The sequence below is a fragment of the Pristiophorus japonicus genome, chromosome 7 (genome assembly GCF_044704955.1).
Source record: "Pristiophorus japonicus isolate sPriJap1 chromosome 7, sPriJap1.hap1, whole genome shotgun sequence".
NCBI lineage: Eukaryota > Metazoa > Chordata > Chondrichthyes > Pristiophoridae > Pristiophorus > Pristiophorus japonicus.
Window position 1 is genome coordinate 18,438,346 of NC_091983.1, and position 19,536 is coordinate 18,457,881.

At 41.6% G+C, this 19,536-nt stretch overlaps 1 protein-coding gene across 1 annotated transcript in view; it reads right to left on the reverse strand.

Moving 5' to 3' along the window:
* The window catches only part of adgrb3 (adhesion G protein-coupled receptor B3), a 920,563-nt gene that overhangs the window by 422,023 nt on the left and 479,004 nt on the right, over positions 1–19,536 (reverse strand). Inside the window, exon 8 of the mRNA XM_070884862.1 lies at positions 231–332. Coding sequence (XP_070740963.1) covers positions 231–332 — 102 coding nt within the window. The remainder of the gene's footprint in view (positions 1–230; positions 333–19,536) is intronic.

Here is a 19,536-nt window from a genome sequence, read left to right on the forward strand (position 1 = left end):
TGCCAAGTCAAATAAAATTGATCCTCACTCGTTTAATATAAATCATTTGATATAACACCTTCTCGAAACAATTGACTGGCATTACACAAATGCATGGATTTGTCATCTCATTTTTTAAAAGAGCATGAATGAAATGATTTTCTAGTTTCTATGCAAGCGTTCTGGGTGATTGGGAACGTTTCCCACAGGCCCTTTCTCAGTAAGCGGGAAGCTGTGCGATTTCACAGTACCTGTCGCATTGGGTGGACATCTGTTGAATGCAAAGTCCCCGGCTGCTGTCCTTCTCCACACCATGGCCATCAGATAGTCCTCGGGGCATATCTCGTAGGGTGCTGAAACAAATGTCAAATCGTCATCCGCAAATCATGAGCAAGCCGCGAAAATCCATAGAAGCACAGAATGAGACAGCCCCGAAGGAGGCCGTTCAGTCCATCGTACCTGTGTCAGCTCTTTCACTGAGCTATCCAATTAGGCCCGCTCCCCTGCCCTTCCCCACATAGACCTGCAAATGTTTACTCTTCAAGTATTTATCCAAATCACTTTTGAAAGTTATTATTGAATTTGCTTTCAACACCCTATCAGGCAATGGATCCCAGATCACATCAACTCTTTGTGTGAATTTCTGTCCCTCATCTCACTTCCGGTTCTTTTTCCAATTATCCTCAAATCTGTCTCCTCTGGTTACCAACACTTCTGCTAGTGGAAACAGTTTCCCCTTATTTCCTCTATTAAATCCCTCATGAAGTTGAACATCTATTTAAATCCACCTTGACCTTTTCTTCTGTAATGACATCTATAAACAGCAACATATACACAGGAGATATGTACAAAGGAACATATACACAGGGACATATACACGGGAACATATACACAGGAGCATATACACAGAAGCATATACACAGGAACATATACATAGGAGGTATATACACAGGGACATAAACACAGGGACATTTTCACGGGAACATATACACAGGAGCATATACACAGCAACATATACACAAGGACATCTGCAAAGGAACATATACATAGGAGATATATAAACAAGACATCTGCACAGGAACATATACATAGGGACATATACACAGGGACATATACACGGGAACATATACACGGAGCATATACACAGCAACATATACACAGTGACATATAAACAGGAACATATACACTGGGACATATACACAGGGACATATACACTGGGTAATATACACAGGAGACATATACACAGGAACATATACACGAGGACATATACACAGGAACATATACTCAGGGACATATACACAAGGACATATACAAAGGGATACATACACAGGGACATAGACACAGGTGATATATATACACAGCAACATATACAGAAGGACATCTGCACAGGAACATATACACATGACATATACACATGACATATACACAGTGACATATACACAGGGACATATACACAAAAGATATATACACGGGGACATATACACAGGAGATATATACACAGGCAGATATACACAGAGACATATACATAAAAGATATAGGGCTGGATCCTTCACTTTTGAGCTTAACGCCAAAAATGGGCGTTATTTCCGGTGTGGGTGGAAAAAAAGGGTTTTCAGGTCGCCGGCTTCTCGCCCATTGTCAAAACACCTAGTTTACATTTTCTAAAATTGGCGTTACCGTGAGCGATATGAAATGGGCGGTAGTGATAATTTTTTTTGACCTTTTGCCGTAAAGTGTGGTAGTCCTTAGCAGCGGCATAGCAACGCTCGATTCCCGCGGTTCTGGAGGTCAAGGGTCACCATGACATACACAGAAGAGGAGACTGAGAGAGGGAGCTCAGAGGGACTGAAGGCGTGGCTGGGTGTGCTGTGGCTGCTTTGGGAGGAAGGAGGGAGACTTTAGAACTTCACAGCAAGTAGGCAAACAAAAAGTAGCTGTTACCAGCCACATATTTGATCAAATTTTCCCTATAATGGAGAGAGAGGAGGAGGTATCACAGCACGCTGTGGAGACTGATGCTGGAGAGAGCAATGAGGTGGGAGAGGAACACATTGGAAGGCACAAAAGAGCCAGGAGGTTCTCAGACGAGGCAAATGCCTCCCTCCTGTAGGAGGTGGAGTCACGCTGGGCTGATTTGACACAGGGAGGGCGTGGGAAGCCCACCCCAAAGGCCTACGAGAGGATATGGACCGAGATAGCAGAGTTGGTCTCGTCGGCGACCAACGAGGTGCGTGAGGGCAACCAATGGTGCAAACGATGGAACGACCTTGTGGGATCCGCAAGAGTAAGTATTAGATTGATTGACATGTAATATGTATTTATATAATTTGATTTATAACAGTCATGAGTGACTATCAGCAGATGTGAGGTCTTCCACTTTTATCGGTAATGTTGTACTCAAATGTTGCGGTCATGGTGAACGTATTTAGGTAAAAAATGATAATAATCATAATAATCATGATTACATCTGTCAGTTATGTACTGTATCAGTGTCTGTGACAGTACCTAGCAATGATATCATGCAATGATCTCATGCCATGTCATTCTGTCACCTTTTACAGAAGAAGCTATCAATGATGAGGTCCGTGCAGAGACGAACGGGTGGGGGGCCACCAGTCCCCAGCGACATCAATGAGATGGAGGAGCGGGTGCTCGCACTCATGGGGAAGCACCCCCGGACAGCCACAGACACATCTGCAGATCCTGAAGTGATGCCACGTGAGTAAAGCTTACACCATTGTGTGATGTAAAGTCAATAGATGCCACACTAACTCCTATCCGAACAATTATATATGTTCGATGATTTCTAAAAGTGTCACAGAAATAATGCTGGCCTAATGAAAATCATTGCAATCCACAATGTGTTGATGGTCATGAAATGTGATGTCTGTGATGATTTTGAGAGCAGTGGTGCTTTTGTCATGCATATGCCGTTTGTAGCGCTGGACTCGCCTTGTCACCCTAGCACCCACTTCTCCTCCAACAACCTCATTTGTGTCTTGCAGCTCAGCCAGCAGCACGGCCCCAGGCAAGGCCACAGAGGCCAGAAGGTGGGGGCGCGGGGCAGGAGTCGGTGGACTCCTACATCTGGTGCTGAGGAGCTCCGATTCTCGCCCGTCAATCCGCTGGGTCTTTTCACGACGGATGAGGGTGCGGACTTCGAAGAACCTGCATCACCACGCTCCAGAAGCCATTCCACCCCAAGGCCTTCTAGTGGTCCTCCGGTCATTCCCACCTCCACTCTGGAGGTGCTGGCCCTCTCCACAGGGCACCCCATTTGTCCCCAGGACGGCGCCGACCCCACGGAGGCCTCGTGGACATGGCAGGTCTGTTCCACGAGCGCGACATGACAGCGGAGAGATGGTACAGTTGTCCAGGAGGACTGTAGACATTGGTGACCAGCTCATCGAAGCTTTGGGGGGCATATCACAACACCTGGCCACCATGTCCGAGTACATTCCACGCATGGCAGAGGCCCTGGATGCGATAGCCAGGAACACTGCTGCCACAGCCCTCCCCGTGGTCCCAGAGTGCGGTACTCCACCCCTAGGTTCCAAAGCACCACAGCGAACGACATCAGAGAATGTTGCCCCCCCGTCCAACTAAAGCATCTGCCTTCATCCCCCCCAATGAGACACCGTCTGAGGAGCTCCTCCGCCAGGCACCATGGATCGAGGAGGGGAATGGATAGAGGTGGGGAGAAGAAGGGAGGGGGGAATTGAAAGTGAGGTGCATGTGCACAGGTGATGGCTGTGTTATATCTCCACCTGGATGTATGCAATTTGTTGTAATGTATCGGGGGAGGGGACCACGCTCCTGCTTTGCCTTTGTATTCTGTGTTGCTAGACATGTTGACCATGTGATTTATGCCAATGGTGGAAAAAGTGGGATGTGGGTGGGGGTTGGGTGTTATTGGCTGTGTTACTTATGATTTCAGACCAATGTTGGTATTAAACTTTTGTTATTGAACATAACCTTGCTGCGCATTGTCTCAGATAGCTGGACTGATTCCTTACCGTGAAAGGGTTAAATACAACTTTACAACAATAAACGTAAACTTTAACTGGCACCAAGGTGATGGGCACCATTGATGTCTGAGCTGCACACACACAGCAGTGTGTCAGCGTTGTCACTCACATCAGCACTCTTTCAGGCAAATCTTTCCAATATCAGCTCCTCACGTAAGAGTGGGATTTAACAAATGCCAGCCATACCACTGGCGTCCGTCCCGGTTAGTTCCACTTTTTCTGGGCAGTTTTTTGAGTGGGCGATATTCTGGGCGATATGTGTGGGAGGTGATGAAATTGACGGTGGGCGATTTCCATGGCCACTAGCTTGGATAAATATGCTCTTTACGACAAAAAAACAGTCGCCGGGCGTTATTATTGAATCTTGCCGTTAAGTCCGTGAGGAAAGTAACGCTGGGTGATTATATGGGCTTTTAAATCACCCATTCTGCTGATTCCACCCAAAAGAAGGGGGCGGGCGGTAATATATTTTCTCGGCGTTAAGCACATGGGGAAAATAACTCTCGGCGATAAGTCTCCTAAAAAAGCCTGTCAGTTTCCATTTTGTGCCAAAATGGGCAATATCTGGGCATTATACGTCATTTCAGCGGTTAATTGGCCGTTAAGCAGACAAAAAAAGTAGAGGTTCTAGACCATAGACACAGGGACATATATAAAGGAACATATGCACAGGAACATATACAGAGGGACATATACACAGGGACATATACACAGGGACATACACGCAGGAGATATATACACAGGAGATATATACACAGGGACCTATGCACAGGAACATATGTACAGGAACAAATACAGAAGGACATATACATAGGGACATATATAGAGTAAAATATACACAGGGACATATACATAAGGACATATACACAGGGACTTATACACAGAGAGATTATACACAGGAGATATATACACAGGAACATATACACAGGGACATCTGCACAGGAACATATACATAGGAACATATACACAGCAGATATGGCGCTAGACTTTCCCTAATGGCCGTCAACGCCCGCTTGCCCGCTGAGCAGCACCGCTAACGTTCGGCAAAAAAAGCTGGTGAGAATTTCCATTTTAAAGTTTAAAGTAAGTAAAACTAATCGCCCGGCGAGAAAATAGCCGTTGCACACTCATTGTTGGCGCTTATCTCGGTGGGTAAGTGGAAGGTTAGCAACATGGGCGGTCGTTACCAGAATAGACGATAAGTAGTCAAATTTACTCTGAGGCTGCGATTGGAGGGGGGAAAACTTTTTTAAAAAGTCATTAAAAAAAATATAAGAACATACAAATCATTCCCAAAGACAGTTTCAATCCTAATGCACAGGAACATATGTATAGGAACATATACATAGGAACATATACACCAGGGCATATACACAGGAGATATACACATAGGAATATATACACAAAGACATATGCACAGGAATATATACACAGGGACATATACACAGGAGATATACACAGGAGATATATGGACACGGACATATACAAAGGGACATATAACCAGGGCATTTGACAAGGTGCCACATAAAAGATTACTGCACAAGATAAAAGTTTAGGGGTTGGGGGAATATATGAGCATGGATAGAGGATTGGCTAACTAATAGAAAAAAAGAGACTGGGGATAAATGGTTCATTCTCTGGTTGGCAACCAGTAACTAGTGGTGTGCCACAGGGATCAGTGCTGGGACCCCAACTATTTACAATCTATATTAACGACTTAGAAGAAGGGACTGAGTGTAATGTAGCCAACTTTGCGGAATCAAGGTGGGTAAATGGAGTTAAGATACAGATTAGTCATGATCTAATTGAATGTGGAACAGGCTCGAGGGGCCGATGTTCCTCTGTTCTAGAACTCAAGCCTTGATCCCACCCCAATGCCTTGCCACTATCCTGACGTCTGTTCATTGTAATACCATGCACAAGGTCATCCAATTACTGTGCCAGCATTCCAACCAATTGAATGAAGACCCATCAAGCTTTGGCCAGGTTGATGGATCTTGACACCAACTATTTATAATATATATTAATGACTTGGATGAAGATACTAAGTGTAACATAGCCAAGTTTGCTGATGATACACAGATGGGAGGAAAAGCAATCTGTGAGGAGGACACAAAAAATCTGCAAAAGGACATGGACAGGCTAAGTGACTGGGAAAAAATTTGGCAAATGGAATATAATATTGGAAAGTGTGAGGTTATGCACTTTGGCAGAAAAAAATCGAAGAGCAAGTTATTATTTAAATGGAGAAAGATTGCAAAGTGCTGCAGTACAGCGGGACCTGGGGGTACTTGTACATGAAACACAAAAGGTTAGTATGCAGGTACAGCAAGTGATCAGGAAGGCCAATGGTATCTTGGCCTTTATTGCAAAAAGGATGGAGTATAAAAGCAGGGAAGTCTTGCTACAGTTATACAGGGTATCGGTGAGGCCACACCTGGAATACTGCGTGCAGTTTTGGTTTCCATATTTATGAAAGGATATACTTGCTTTGGAGGCAGTTCAGAGAAGGTTCACTAGATTGATTCCGGAGATGAGGGGGTTGACTTATGAGGAAAGGTTGAGTAGGTTGGGCCTCTACTTATTGGAATTCAGAAGAATAAGAGGTGATTTTTACAAAACGTATAAGACTATGAGGGGGTTTGACAAGGTGGATGCAGAGAGGATGTTTCCACTGATGGGGGAGACTAAAACTAGAGGGCATGATCTTAGAATAAGGGGCACCCATTTAAAACAGAGATGAGGAGAAATTTCTTCTCTCAGGGGGTTGTAAATCTGTGGAATTCGATGCCTCAGAAAACTGTGGAAGCTGGGAAATTGAATAAATTTGAGACAGAAATAGACAGTTTCTTAACCGATAAGGGGTTATGGGGAGCTTGCACAGAAGTGGAGCTGAGTCCATGATCAGATCAGCCATGATCTTATTGAATGGTGGAGCAGGCTCAACAGGCCGTATGGCCTACTCCTGTTACTATTACTTATGTTCTTATGTTCTTATATACACAGGAACATATATACGAGAACTTATACACATGAACACATACACAGAAACATATACGCAAGTGATATAAACAGGAACATATACACATTTACATATACACAGGGACATAGACACAGAGACATAGACATGGGGACATCTACACAGGGGCATATAAGCAGGAGATATATGCAGGAGATATACCCAGAGACATATACATAGGATATATATATATATACAAGGACATATACACAGGGGCACATATACAGGGACAGATACACAGGGACATACACACAGGAGCATATAGACAGAGATATATACACACAACATATGCACACAGATATATACACATGAGATATATACACAGGACATATACACAAGAATATATACACATGGACATATACACAGAAACATAGATAGGAACATATACACAGGAACATGTACACAGGAACATATACACAGGAGACATATACACAGGGACAAATACACAGGGACATATACACTGGAACATATGCACAGGAACATATGCACAGGAACATATACACAGAGACATATACACAGGAACATATACGCAATGATATTTAGACATAAGGACATATACAGATGAACATATACACAGGGACATATACAGAGGGATATATACACAGGGACAGATACACAGGAGATATATACTGAGGAACACATATACAATGACATCTGTACCTGTGTATATGTCCCTGTGCAGATGTGCTTGCGTATATGTTCCTGTGTATATAGCTCCTGTGTGTAAGTCCCTTGGTATATGTTTCTGTGTATATGCCCCTGCGTATATATCCCTGTGTCTATGTCCCTGTATATATGTTCCTGTGCAGATGTCCTTGTGTATATGCCCTTTGTATATGGACCTGTGTACCTGTCCATGTATATATCATTATGTATATGTTCCAGTGTATATGTCCTGGTGTATATGTCACTGTGTACATGTCCCTGTGTATATGGTCCTCTGTATATGTCCCTGTGTATATATTCCTGTGTATATGCATCCTATGTTTATGTCCTTGTTTATATGTCCTAGTGTCTCATTCCCTGTATATATATATCCCTGTGTATATGTTCCTGTGTACATGTTCCTGTGTATATGTTCATGTGCATATATCCTTGTGTGTGTATATATATATATATTATATATATATATCTGTGTGTATGTTCCTGTGTATATGTTCCAAGTGTATTTGCCCCTGTGTATTTGTTCCTATCTATATGTTCATGTGTTTATGTCCCTGTGTATTTGTCCCTGTGTATATATCCCTGTGTATATGATCCTCCATATATGTCACAGTTTACCTGTACCTGTGTACCTGTCCCTGTGTATATATCCCTGTGTATATGCCCCTGTGTATATGTCTCCGTGTATATGTTCCTGTGTATGCCTCCTGTGTATTCGTCCCTGGGCATATGTTCCTGTGTCTTTTTTTGTTTGTATATGTTACTGTTGATATGTACATGTCTATAATGTTCCTGTGTATAAGTCAATGTGTATATGTTCCAGTGTTTATCTCTTGCATAAATGTTCCTGTTTATATGTTCCTGTGTATATGTCTCTGTGTATATGTTCCTGTGTATATGTCCCTGTGTATATCTCCTCTGTATATGTGCCTATGTATAAATATCCTGTGTATATGTCCCTGTGTATGTGTTCCTGTGTATATGTCACTGTGTATATGTCCTGTGCATATGGCCTTGTGTATATGTTCCTGTGTGTATGTTCCTGTGTATATTTTCCTAGTGCATATGTCCCTGTGCATATGTTCCTCTTTATATGTTCATGTGTATATGTCCCTGTGTATCTGTTACTGTGTATATATCCCTGTGTATATGATCCTCTGTATATGTCACAATGTACCTGTGCCTGTGTACCTGCCACTGTGTATATATCGCTTTGTATAAGTCCCTGTGTATATGTCTCTGTGTATAACTCCTGTGTATATGTCCCAGTGTATATGTCTCCGTGTATATGTTCCTGTGTATGGTTCCTGTGCATATGTCCCTGTGGATGTGTCCTTGTCCATGTGCATATGTTACTGTTGATATGTTCATGTGTATATGTCAATGTGTATATGTTCCTGTGTATATGTTCCTGTGTATATGTTCTTGTGTACATGTCCCTGTGTATATGTTCCTGTGTATATATCCCTGCGTATATGCCCCTGTGTGTATGTCCCTGTGTATATGCCCCTGTGTATATCTCTCCTGTATATCTCCTCTGTATATGTGCTTATGCATATATCTCTTGTGTATATGCCTCTCTGTATATGTCCCCATGTATATATCTCCTGTGTATAACTCTTGTCTATGTGTCTCTGTGTATATGTACTTGTGTATATGTTCCTGCACACATGTCCTTTTGTCTATGTTCCTGTGTATATATCTCATGTGTATATGTTCATGTGTACATTTTTCTGTGTATATGTCCCTGTGTATGTATCCCTGTGCATATGTTCCTGTGCAGATGTCCTTGTATAACATATGCACAGGGATACATACACAGGGACATATACACAGAAAAATGTACACATGAACATATACACATGAGATATATACATGGGGACATATACAGAGGAGATATACAGGAGAGATATACACAGGGACATATACACAAGAACATTAGCAATCTTGTTGTGCGAGGCCCCCTGAGGAAGAGTGACCATAATATGGTAGAATTCTTTATTAAGATGGAGAGCGACAATGTTAATTCAGAGACTAGGGTCCTGAACTTAAGGAAAGGTAACTTCGATGGAATGAGACGTGAATTGGCTAGGACAGACTGGCAAATGATACTTAAAGGGTTGACAGTGGATAGGCAATGGCAAACATTTATAGATTACATGGATGAACTTCAACAATTGTACATCCCTGTCTGGAGTATAAATAAAACGGGGAAGGTAGCCCAACCGTGGCTAACAGGGAAATTAGGGATAGTGTTAAATCCAAGGAAGAGGCATATAAATTGGCCAGAAAAAGCAGCTACCTGAGGATCGGTAGAAATTTAGAATTCAGCAGAGGAGGACAAAGGGTTTAATTAGGAGGGGGAAAATAGAGTATGAGAGGAAGCTTGCAGGGAACATAAAAACTGACTGCAAAAGTTTCTATATATATGTGAAGAGAAAAAGATTAGTGAAGACAAACATAGGTCCCTTCCAGTCAGGTGAATTTATAATGGGGAACGAAGAAATAGCAGACCAATTGAACAAATACTTTGGATATGATTTCACTAAGGAAGACACAAATAACCTTTTGGAAATACTAGGGGGGTTCGAGGGTCTAGCGAAAAGGAGGAACTGAAAGAAATCCTTATTAGTCAGAAAATTGTGTTAGGGAAATTGATGGGATTGAAGACCGATAAATCCCCAGGGCCTGATAGTCTGCATCCCAGAGTACTTAAGGAAGTGGCCCTAGAAATAGTGGATGTATTGGTGATCATTTTCCAACATTCAATTTACTCTGGATCAGTCCCTATGGATTGGAGGGTAGCTAATGTAACACCACTTTTTAAAAAAGGAGAGAGAAAGAAAACAGGGAATTATAGACCAGTTAGCCTGACATCGGTGGTGGGGAAAATGTTGGAATCAATTATTAAAGATGAAATAGCAGCGCATTTGGAAAGCAGTGACAGGATCGGTCCAAGTCCGCATGGATTTATGAAAGGGAAATCATGCTTGACAAATCTTCCAGAATTTTTTGAGGATGTAACTAGTAGAGCAGACAAGGGAGAACCAGTGGATGTGGTGTATTTGGACTTTCAAAAGGCTTTTGACAAGGTCCCACACAAGAGATTAGTGTGCAAAATTAAAGCACATGGTATTGGAGGTAATGTATTGATGTGGATCGAGAACTGGTTGGCAGACAGGAAGCAGAGAGTTGGAATAAATGTGTCCTTTTCAGAATGGCAGGCAGTGACTAGTGGGGTGTCACAGGGTTCAGTGCTGGGACCCCTGCTATTTACAATATACATAAATGATTTAGATGAAGGAATTTAATGTAATATCTCCAAGTTTGCAGATGACACTAAGTTGGGTGGCGGTGTGAGCTGTGAGTAGATGCTAAGAGGCTGCAGGTTGACTTGGACAGGTTAGGTGAGTGGGCAAATGCATGACAGATGCAGTATAATGTGGATAAATGTGAGGTTATCCATTTTGAGGGCAAAAACAGGAAAACAGAATATTATCTGAATGGTGACAGATTAGGAAAAGGGGAGGTGCAACGAGACCTGGGTGTCATGGTACATCAGTCATTCAAGTTTGGCATGTAGGTACAGCAGGCGGTGAAGAAGGCAAATGGCATATTGGCCTTCATAGCTAGAGGATTTGATTATAGGAGCAGGGAGGTCTTACTGCAGTTGTACAGGGCCTTGGTGAGGCCACACCTGGAATATTGTGTTCAGTTTTGGTCTCCTAATCTGAGGAAGGATGTTGTTGCTCTTGAGGGAGTGCAGTGAAGGTTCACCAGTTTGATTCCCGGGATGGCAGGACTGACATATGAGGAGAGATTGGATCAACTGGGCTTTTATCCACTGGAGCTTAGAAGAATGAAGGGATCACATAGAAACATATAAAATTTTGACGGGATTGGACAGGTTAGAGGCTGGAAGAATATTCCCGTTGCTGGGGAGTTCCAGAACTGGGGTCAAAGTCTAAGAATAGGGGTAAGCCATCTAGGATTGAGATGAGGAGAAACTTCTTCACTCAGAGAGTTGTTAACCTGTGGAATTCTCTACCGCAGAAAGTTGTTGAGGCCAATTTATTAGACATATTCAAAAGAGAGTTAGATATGGCCCTTACGGCCAAAGGGATCAAGGAGTATGGAGAGAAAGCAGGAAAGGGATACTGAGGTTGAATGATCAGCCATGATCATGTTGAATGGCGGTGCAGGCTCGACGGGCCGAATGTCCTGCTCCTGCACCTAATTTCTATGTTTCTAACATATATACAGCAACATATATACAGGAACATTTGCACAAGAGATATACACAGGAACATATACACATTGACAAATACACTGGAACATATGCACAAGAACATATAAACAGTACCATATACACAGGGACTTATACACAGGAACATATGCACAGGGACATATACACAGGAAACATATACACAGGGACATAAACACGGAGACATTTACACAGGTACATATACACAGGAACATATAGACAGGAACATATACACAGGAACATGTACACAGGAACATGTACACAGGAACATACACACAGGACATATACACAGGGACATATACACAGGGATATATACACCAGAATATATACACAGGAACATGTACACATGAGCACACACATAGGTAATATACATAGGGATATATACACAGTGACATATACATGGGAACATATACACAGGGACATATACACAGGGGCAAATACACTAGAAAATATAGACAAACAACACAGGGATATATACAGATGATATATACACAGGGACATATACACAGGGATATATATACACAGGAACATATACACAGGGACATAGACACAGGGACATAGACACAGGGACATATACACAAGGATAGATACACAGGGGCAGATACATGGGGATATATACACAGGGATACATACACAGGGACATATACACTGAGGCATATACACTGGAACATATGCACAGGGACATATACACAGGAAATATATACACAGGGACATATACACAGGAACACATAAACATGAACATATAGAGAGGAACGTACACACAGGGACATATACAGTGGAAACATATACACAGGGACATATACACATGGACATATACGCAGGGACATTTACACAGGAACAGATACGCAGGGACATATACTCAAGGACATATACACAGGGACATATATACATGGACATATACAAATGAACATATACACAGGGACATATATACATGGGACATATAGACAGGAACATATAGACAGGAACATATAGACAGGGACATATACGCAATGACGTAGACACATGAACATATACACAGGGACATAAACACAGAGTCATATACACAGGATATATATACACAGGGACATAAACACGAAGACACATACACAGGGAGAAAAAGGCAGGAAATATACACAGGGACATAGACACCAGGACATATACACAGAGACAGGTTCACAGGGACAATTCCAGAGTGACACATGCACAGGAATATATACACAGGGACAAATACACAGGGATATAAACACAGGCATGTCTATACAGGGACATATACACTGAGGCATATACACTGGAACATATGTACAGGGACATATACTGAGGGACATATACACAGGAAATATATTCACCGGGACATATACACAGGAACATATACACAAGGACATATACAGAGGAACATATACACAGGGACATATACACTGGAACATATAAACATGAACATCTAGAGAGCAACATATACACAGGGACATATACACCAGGAACATATACACAGAGACGTATATACATGGACATATACACATGAATATATACACAAAGGACATATACAGAGGAACATATACAGAGGAACATATACACAGGGACATATACACAGAGATATATATATACACAGGAACATATGCACATGGACATAAACACAGAGACATATACACAGGATATATATATATATATATATATATACACACAGGGACATAAACACGGGGACATATACACAGGGAGATATAGGCTGGATATATAATCAGAGACATATACACAGGGACATAGGCACCAGGACATATACACAGGGCGATATACACAGGGACATATACACTGGAACAATGCACAGAAACATATACATAGGGACATATGCACAGGGATATATACACAATTCGGAAAGATAGACAAGAAGGGAAAGGAGGTGGGGTAGCTCTGTTAATAAAGGATGATATCAGGGCAATTGTGAGAGACGATATTGGCTCTAATGAACAAAATGTTGAATCATTGTGGGTGGAGATTAGAGATAGTAAGGGGAAAAAGTCACTGGTGGGCGCAGTTTATAGGCCCCAAATAATAACTTGACGGTGGGGTGGACAATAATCAAGGGAATAATGGAGGCATGTGAGAAAGGAACGGCAGTAATCATGGGGGATTTTAACCTACATATTGATTGGTCAAATCAAGGGGTAGCCTTGAGGAGGAATTTATAGAATGCATATGGAATTGTTTCTTAGAACAGTATGTTACAGAACCTAAAAGGGAGCAAGCTATCTTAGATCTGGTCCTGTGTAATGAGACAGGAATAATAAACGATCTCCTAGTAAAAGATCCTCTCGGAATGAGTGATCACAGTATGGTTGAATTTGTAATACAGATTGAGGGTGAGGAAGTAGTGTCTCAAACGAGCGTACTATGCTTAAACAAAGGGGACTACAGTGGGATGAGGGCAATATTGGCTGAAGTAGACTGGAAACACAGACTAAACGGTGGCACAATTGAGGAACAGTGGAGGACTTTTAAGGAGCTCTTTCATAGTGCTCAACACAAATATATTCCAATGAAAAAGAAGGGCGGTAAGAGAAGGGATAACCAGCTGTGGCTAACCAAGGAAATAAAGGAGAGCATCAAATTAAAAACTAATGCGTATAAGGTGGCCAAGGTTAGTGGGAAACTAGAAGATTGGGAAAATTTTAAACGACAGCAAAGAATGACTAAGAAAGCAATAAAGAAAGGAAAGATAGATTACGAAAGTAAACTTGCACAAAACATAAAAACAGATAGCAAAAGCTTTTACAGATACATAAAACGGAAAAGAGTGACTAAAGTAAATGTTGGTCCCTTAGAAGATGAGAAGGGGGATTTAATAATGGGAAATGTGGAAATGGCTGAGACCTTAAACAATTATTTTGCTTCGGTCTTCACTGTGGAAGACACAAAAACCATGCCAAAAATTGCTGGTCACGGGAATGTGGGAAGGGAGGACCTTGAGACAATCACTATCACCAGGGGGGTAGTGCTGGACAGGCTAATGGGACTCAAGGTAGACAAGTCCCCTGGTCCTGATGAAATACATCCCAGGGTTTTAAAAGAGATGGCGGAAGTTATAGCAGATGCATTCGTTATAATCTATCAAAATTCTCTGGACTCCGGGGAGGTACCAGCGGATTGGAAAGCAGTTAATGTAATGCCTCTGTTTAAAAAAGGGGGCAGACAAAAGGCAGGTAACTATAGGCTGGTTAGTTTAACATCTGTAGTGGGGAAAATGCTTGAAGCTATCATTAAGGAAGAAATAGCAGGACATCTGGATAGGAATAGTGCAATCAAGCAGACGCAACATGGATTCATGAAGAGGAAATCATGTTTAACTAATTTACTGGAATTCTTTGAGGATATAACAAGCATGATAGATAGAGGTGTACCGATGGATGTGGTGTATTTAGATTTCCAAAAGGCATTCGATAAGGTGCCACACAAAAAGTTACTGCAGAAGGTAGAGGTACGCGGAGTCAGAGGAAATGTATTAGCATGGATAGAGAATTGGCTGGCTAACAGAAAGCAGAGAGTCGGGAAAATTGGGTCCTTTTCGGGTTGGAAATCGATGGTTAGTGGTGTGCCACAGAGATCGGTGCTGGGACCACAACTGTTTACTATATACATAGATGACCTGGAAGAGGGGACAGAGTGTAGTGTAATAAAATTTTCAGATGACACAAAGATTAGTGGGAAAGCGGGTTGTGTAGAGGACACAGAAAGGCTGCAAAGAGATTTAGATAGGTTAAGCGAATGGGCTAAGGTTTGGCAGATGGAATACAATGTCGGAAAATGTGAGGTCATCCACCTTGGAAAAAAAAACAGTAAAAGGGAATATTATTTGAATGGGGAGAAATTACAACATGCTGCGGTGCAGAGGGACCTGGGGGTCCTTGTGCATGAATCCCAAAAAGTTACTTTGCAGGTGCAGCAGGTAATCAGGAAGGCGAATGGAATGTTGGCCTTCATTGCGAGAGGGATGGAGTACAAAAGCAGGGAGGTCCTGCTGCAACTTTATAGGGTATTGGTGAGGCCGCATCTGGAGTACTGCGTGCAGTTTTGGTCACCTTACTTAAGGAAGGATATACTAGCTTTGGAGAGGGTACAGAGACGATTCACTGGGCTGATACCAGAGATGAGGGGGTTACCTTATGATGATAGATTGAGTAGACTGGGTCTTTCGGAGTTCAGAAGGATAAGGGGTGATCTTATAGAATCATTTAAAATAATGAAAGGGATAGACAAGATAGAGGCAGAGAGGTTGTTTCCACTGGGGAGGCTAGAACTAGGGGGCATAGCCTCAAAATATGGGGGAGCCAATTTAAAACCGAGTTGAGAAGGAATTTCTTCTCCCAGAGGGTTGTGAATCTGTGGAATTCTCTGCCCAGGGAAGCAGTTCAGCCTAGTTCATTGAATGTATTCAAATCACAGATAGATAGATTTTTAACCTATATGGGAATTAAGGGTTATGGGGAGCAGGCGGGTAAGTGGAGCTGATTCCACGGCCAGATCAGCCATGATCTTGTTGAATGGCAGAGCAGGCTCGAGGAGCTAGATGGCCTACTCCTGTTCCTAATTCTTATGTTCTTATGTTCACAGGGACAGGTTCACAGGGACATATACACAGTGTCACATACACACGGATATATACACAGGGACAGATACACAGGGATATAAACACAGGGATATTTATACAGGGACATATACATTGAGGCATATACACTGGAACATATGCACGGGGACATATACTGAGGGAGCTATACACAGGAAATATATACACCGGGACATATACACAGGAACATATACACAAGGACATATACAGAGGAACATATGCACAGGGTCATATACACTGGAACATTTAAACATGAACATATAGAGAGCAACATATACACAGGGACATATACACTAGGAACACATACACAGAGACATATATACATGGACATATACACAGGAGCATTTACACAGGGATATATATGCAGGGACATATACACAAGGGCATATACACAGGGACATATACACAGGGATATAAACACAGGGATATTTATACAGGGACATATACATTGAGGCATATACACTGGAACATTTGCACGGGGACATATGCTGAGGGAGCTATACACAGGAAATATATACACCGGGACATATACACAGGAACATATACACAAGGACATATACAGAGGAACATATGCACAGGGTCATATACACTGGGACATATAAACATGAACATATAGAGAGCAACATATACACAGGGACATATACACTAGGAACACATACACAGAGACATATATACATGGACATATACACAGGAGCATTTACACAGGGATATATATGCAGGGACATATACTCAAGGACATATACACAGGGACATATACACATGGACATATACGCAATGTCATTTACTCATGAACATATACACAGGGACATATACACAAGGGCATATACATAGGAATGTATACACCGGGACATATACACATGGACATATAAACATGGACAGGGACATATATACATGGAACATATAGACAGGAACATATACTCAGGGACATATACTCAAGGGCATATACACAGGGACATATACATAGGAAAAATATACACAAGGACATACGCACAGGAACATATACACAGGAACATATACACAAGTACAGATACAGAGGAACATATACATAGGGACATATACACAGTGACATATCGACATTAACATACAGAGAAGAACATATACACAGGGACAGTTTCACAGGAACATATACACAGTGGCATATACATAGGGACAGATACACAGGAATATATACACAGACATATATACATTGGACGGACAGACAGGAACATATACACAGGAACATATACACATGGATATATATACATAGGAACATATAGACAGGGACATATACACAGGAACATATAGACAGATATATATACACAGGAGATATTTACACAAGGACATAAACACATGAGATATATACTCAGGGATATAAACATGGGGACATATACACAGGGAGATATAGGCAGGATATATACACACAAGGATACATACACAGGGACATATACACATGGACATATACACCAGAACATATGCACAGGAACATCTACACAGGGACATATGCACAGGAGATATATTCACAGGGACATACACACAAGAACATATACACAGCAACATATACACAGGAACATTTGCACAAGAGATATACACAGGAACATATACACATTGACAAATACACAGGAACAAATGTACAGGAACATATAAACAGTAACATATACACAGGGACTTATACACAGGAACATAAGCACAGGGACATATACACAGGAGACATATACACAGGGACATACACACTGAGTCATATACACAAGGACATATACACAGGAACATATATACAGGGAGATATACACAGGGATATATATACACAGGGACAGATACACAGGGACAAATACACAGTGACATATACACAGGGATGTTTACACAGGAGACATATACACAGCAACATATACATAGGAGATATAAACATTGACATATAACACAAGGACATGTACACAGGAATAAATAGACAGTGCCATAAACACAGGAACATATACAGGAACATATACACAGGGACATATATACAGTGACATGTTCACAGGACATATACACAGGGGCATATACACTGGAAGATATGCACAGGAACATATAGACAGAGACATATACACAGAGATATACACAGGGGATATACACAGGACATATACACAGGAACATATACAGTAACATATACACAAGAACGTGTACACAGGAACATATACACAGGGACATATACACCAGAGACATATACACGGGGACATATGCATGGGGAAACACACACAGGGACATATAGACAGGAAATATACACAGGGACATATACATAGGAGATATAAACAATGACATATAGACAGGGGCATATACACAGGAACAAATAGACAGCGACATATGCACAGGAATATATGCACAGGAACATATACACAGGGACATACACAGGACATATACACTGGAAGATATGCACAGGGACATATACACAGGGACATACACAGGGACACATAGACAGTAACATATACACAGGAACATGTACACATGAATATATACGCAGTACATATACACCAGAGACATATAAAAGGGAACATACACACAGGAACATACACACAGGAGCTATACGCAGGGACTTATACACAGGGATATATACGCAGGGACATATACACTGAGGCATATACACTGGAACATATGCACAAGGATATACACACAGGGACATATACACATGAACATATTCACAGGGACATATACACAACAATGTATAGACAGCAACATATACACAGGAACATTCACACAGTAACATACACACAGGAGATATACACAGGGACTCATACACAGGGACATATACACAGGGATAAAAACACAGGGACTTATACACTGAGGCATATACACTGGAACATATGCACAGGGACATATACACAGGGGTATATACACAGGAAATATATACACAGGGACATATACACAGGAAGTTTATACACAGGGACATATACACAGGAACCTATACACAAGGCCATATACAGAGGACCATATACACAGGGACATATACACAGGGGCATATAGAGAAGAACATATACACAGGGAC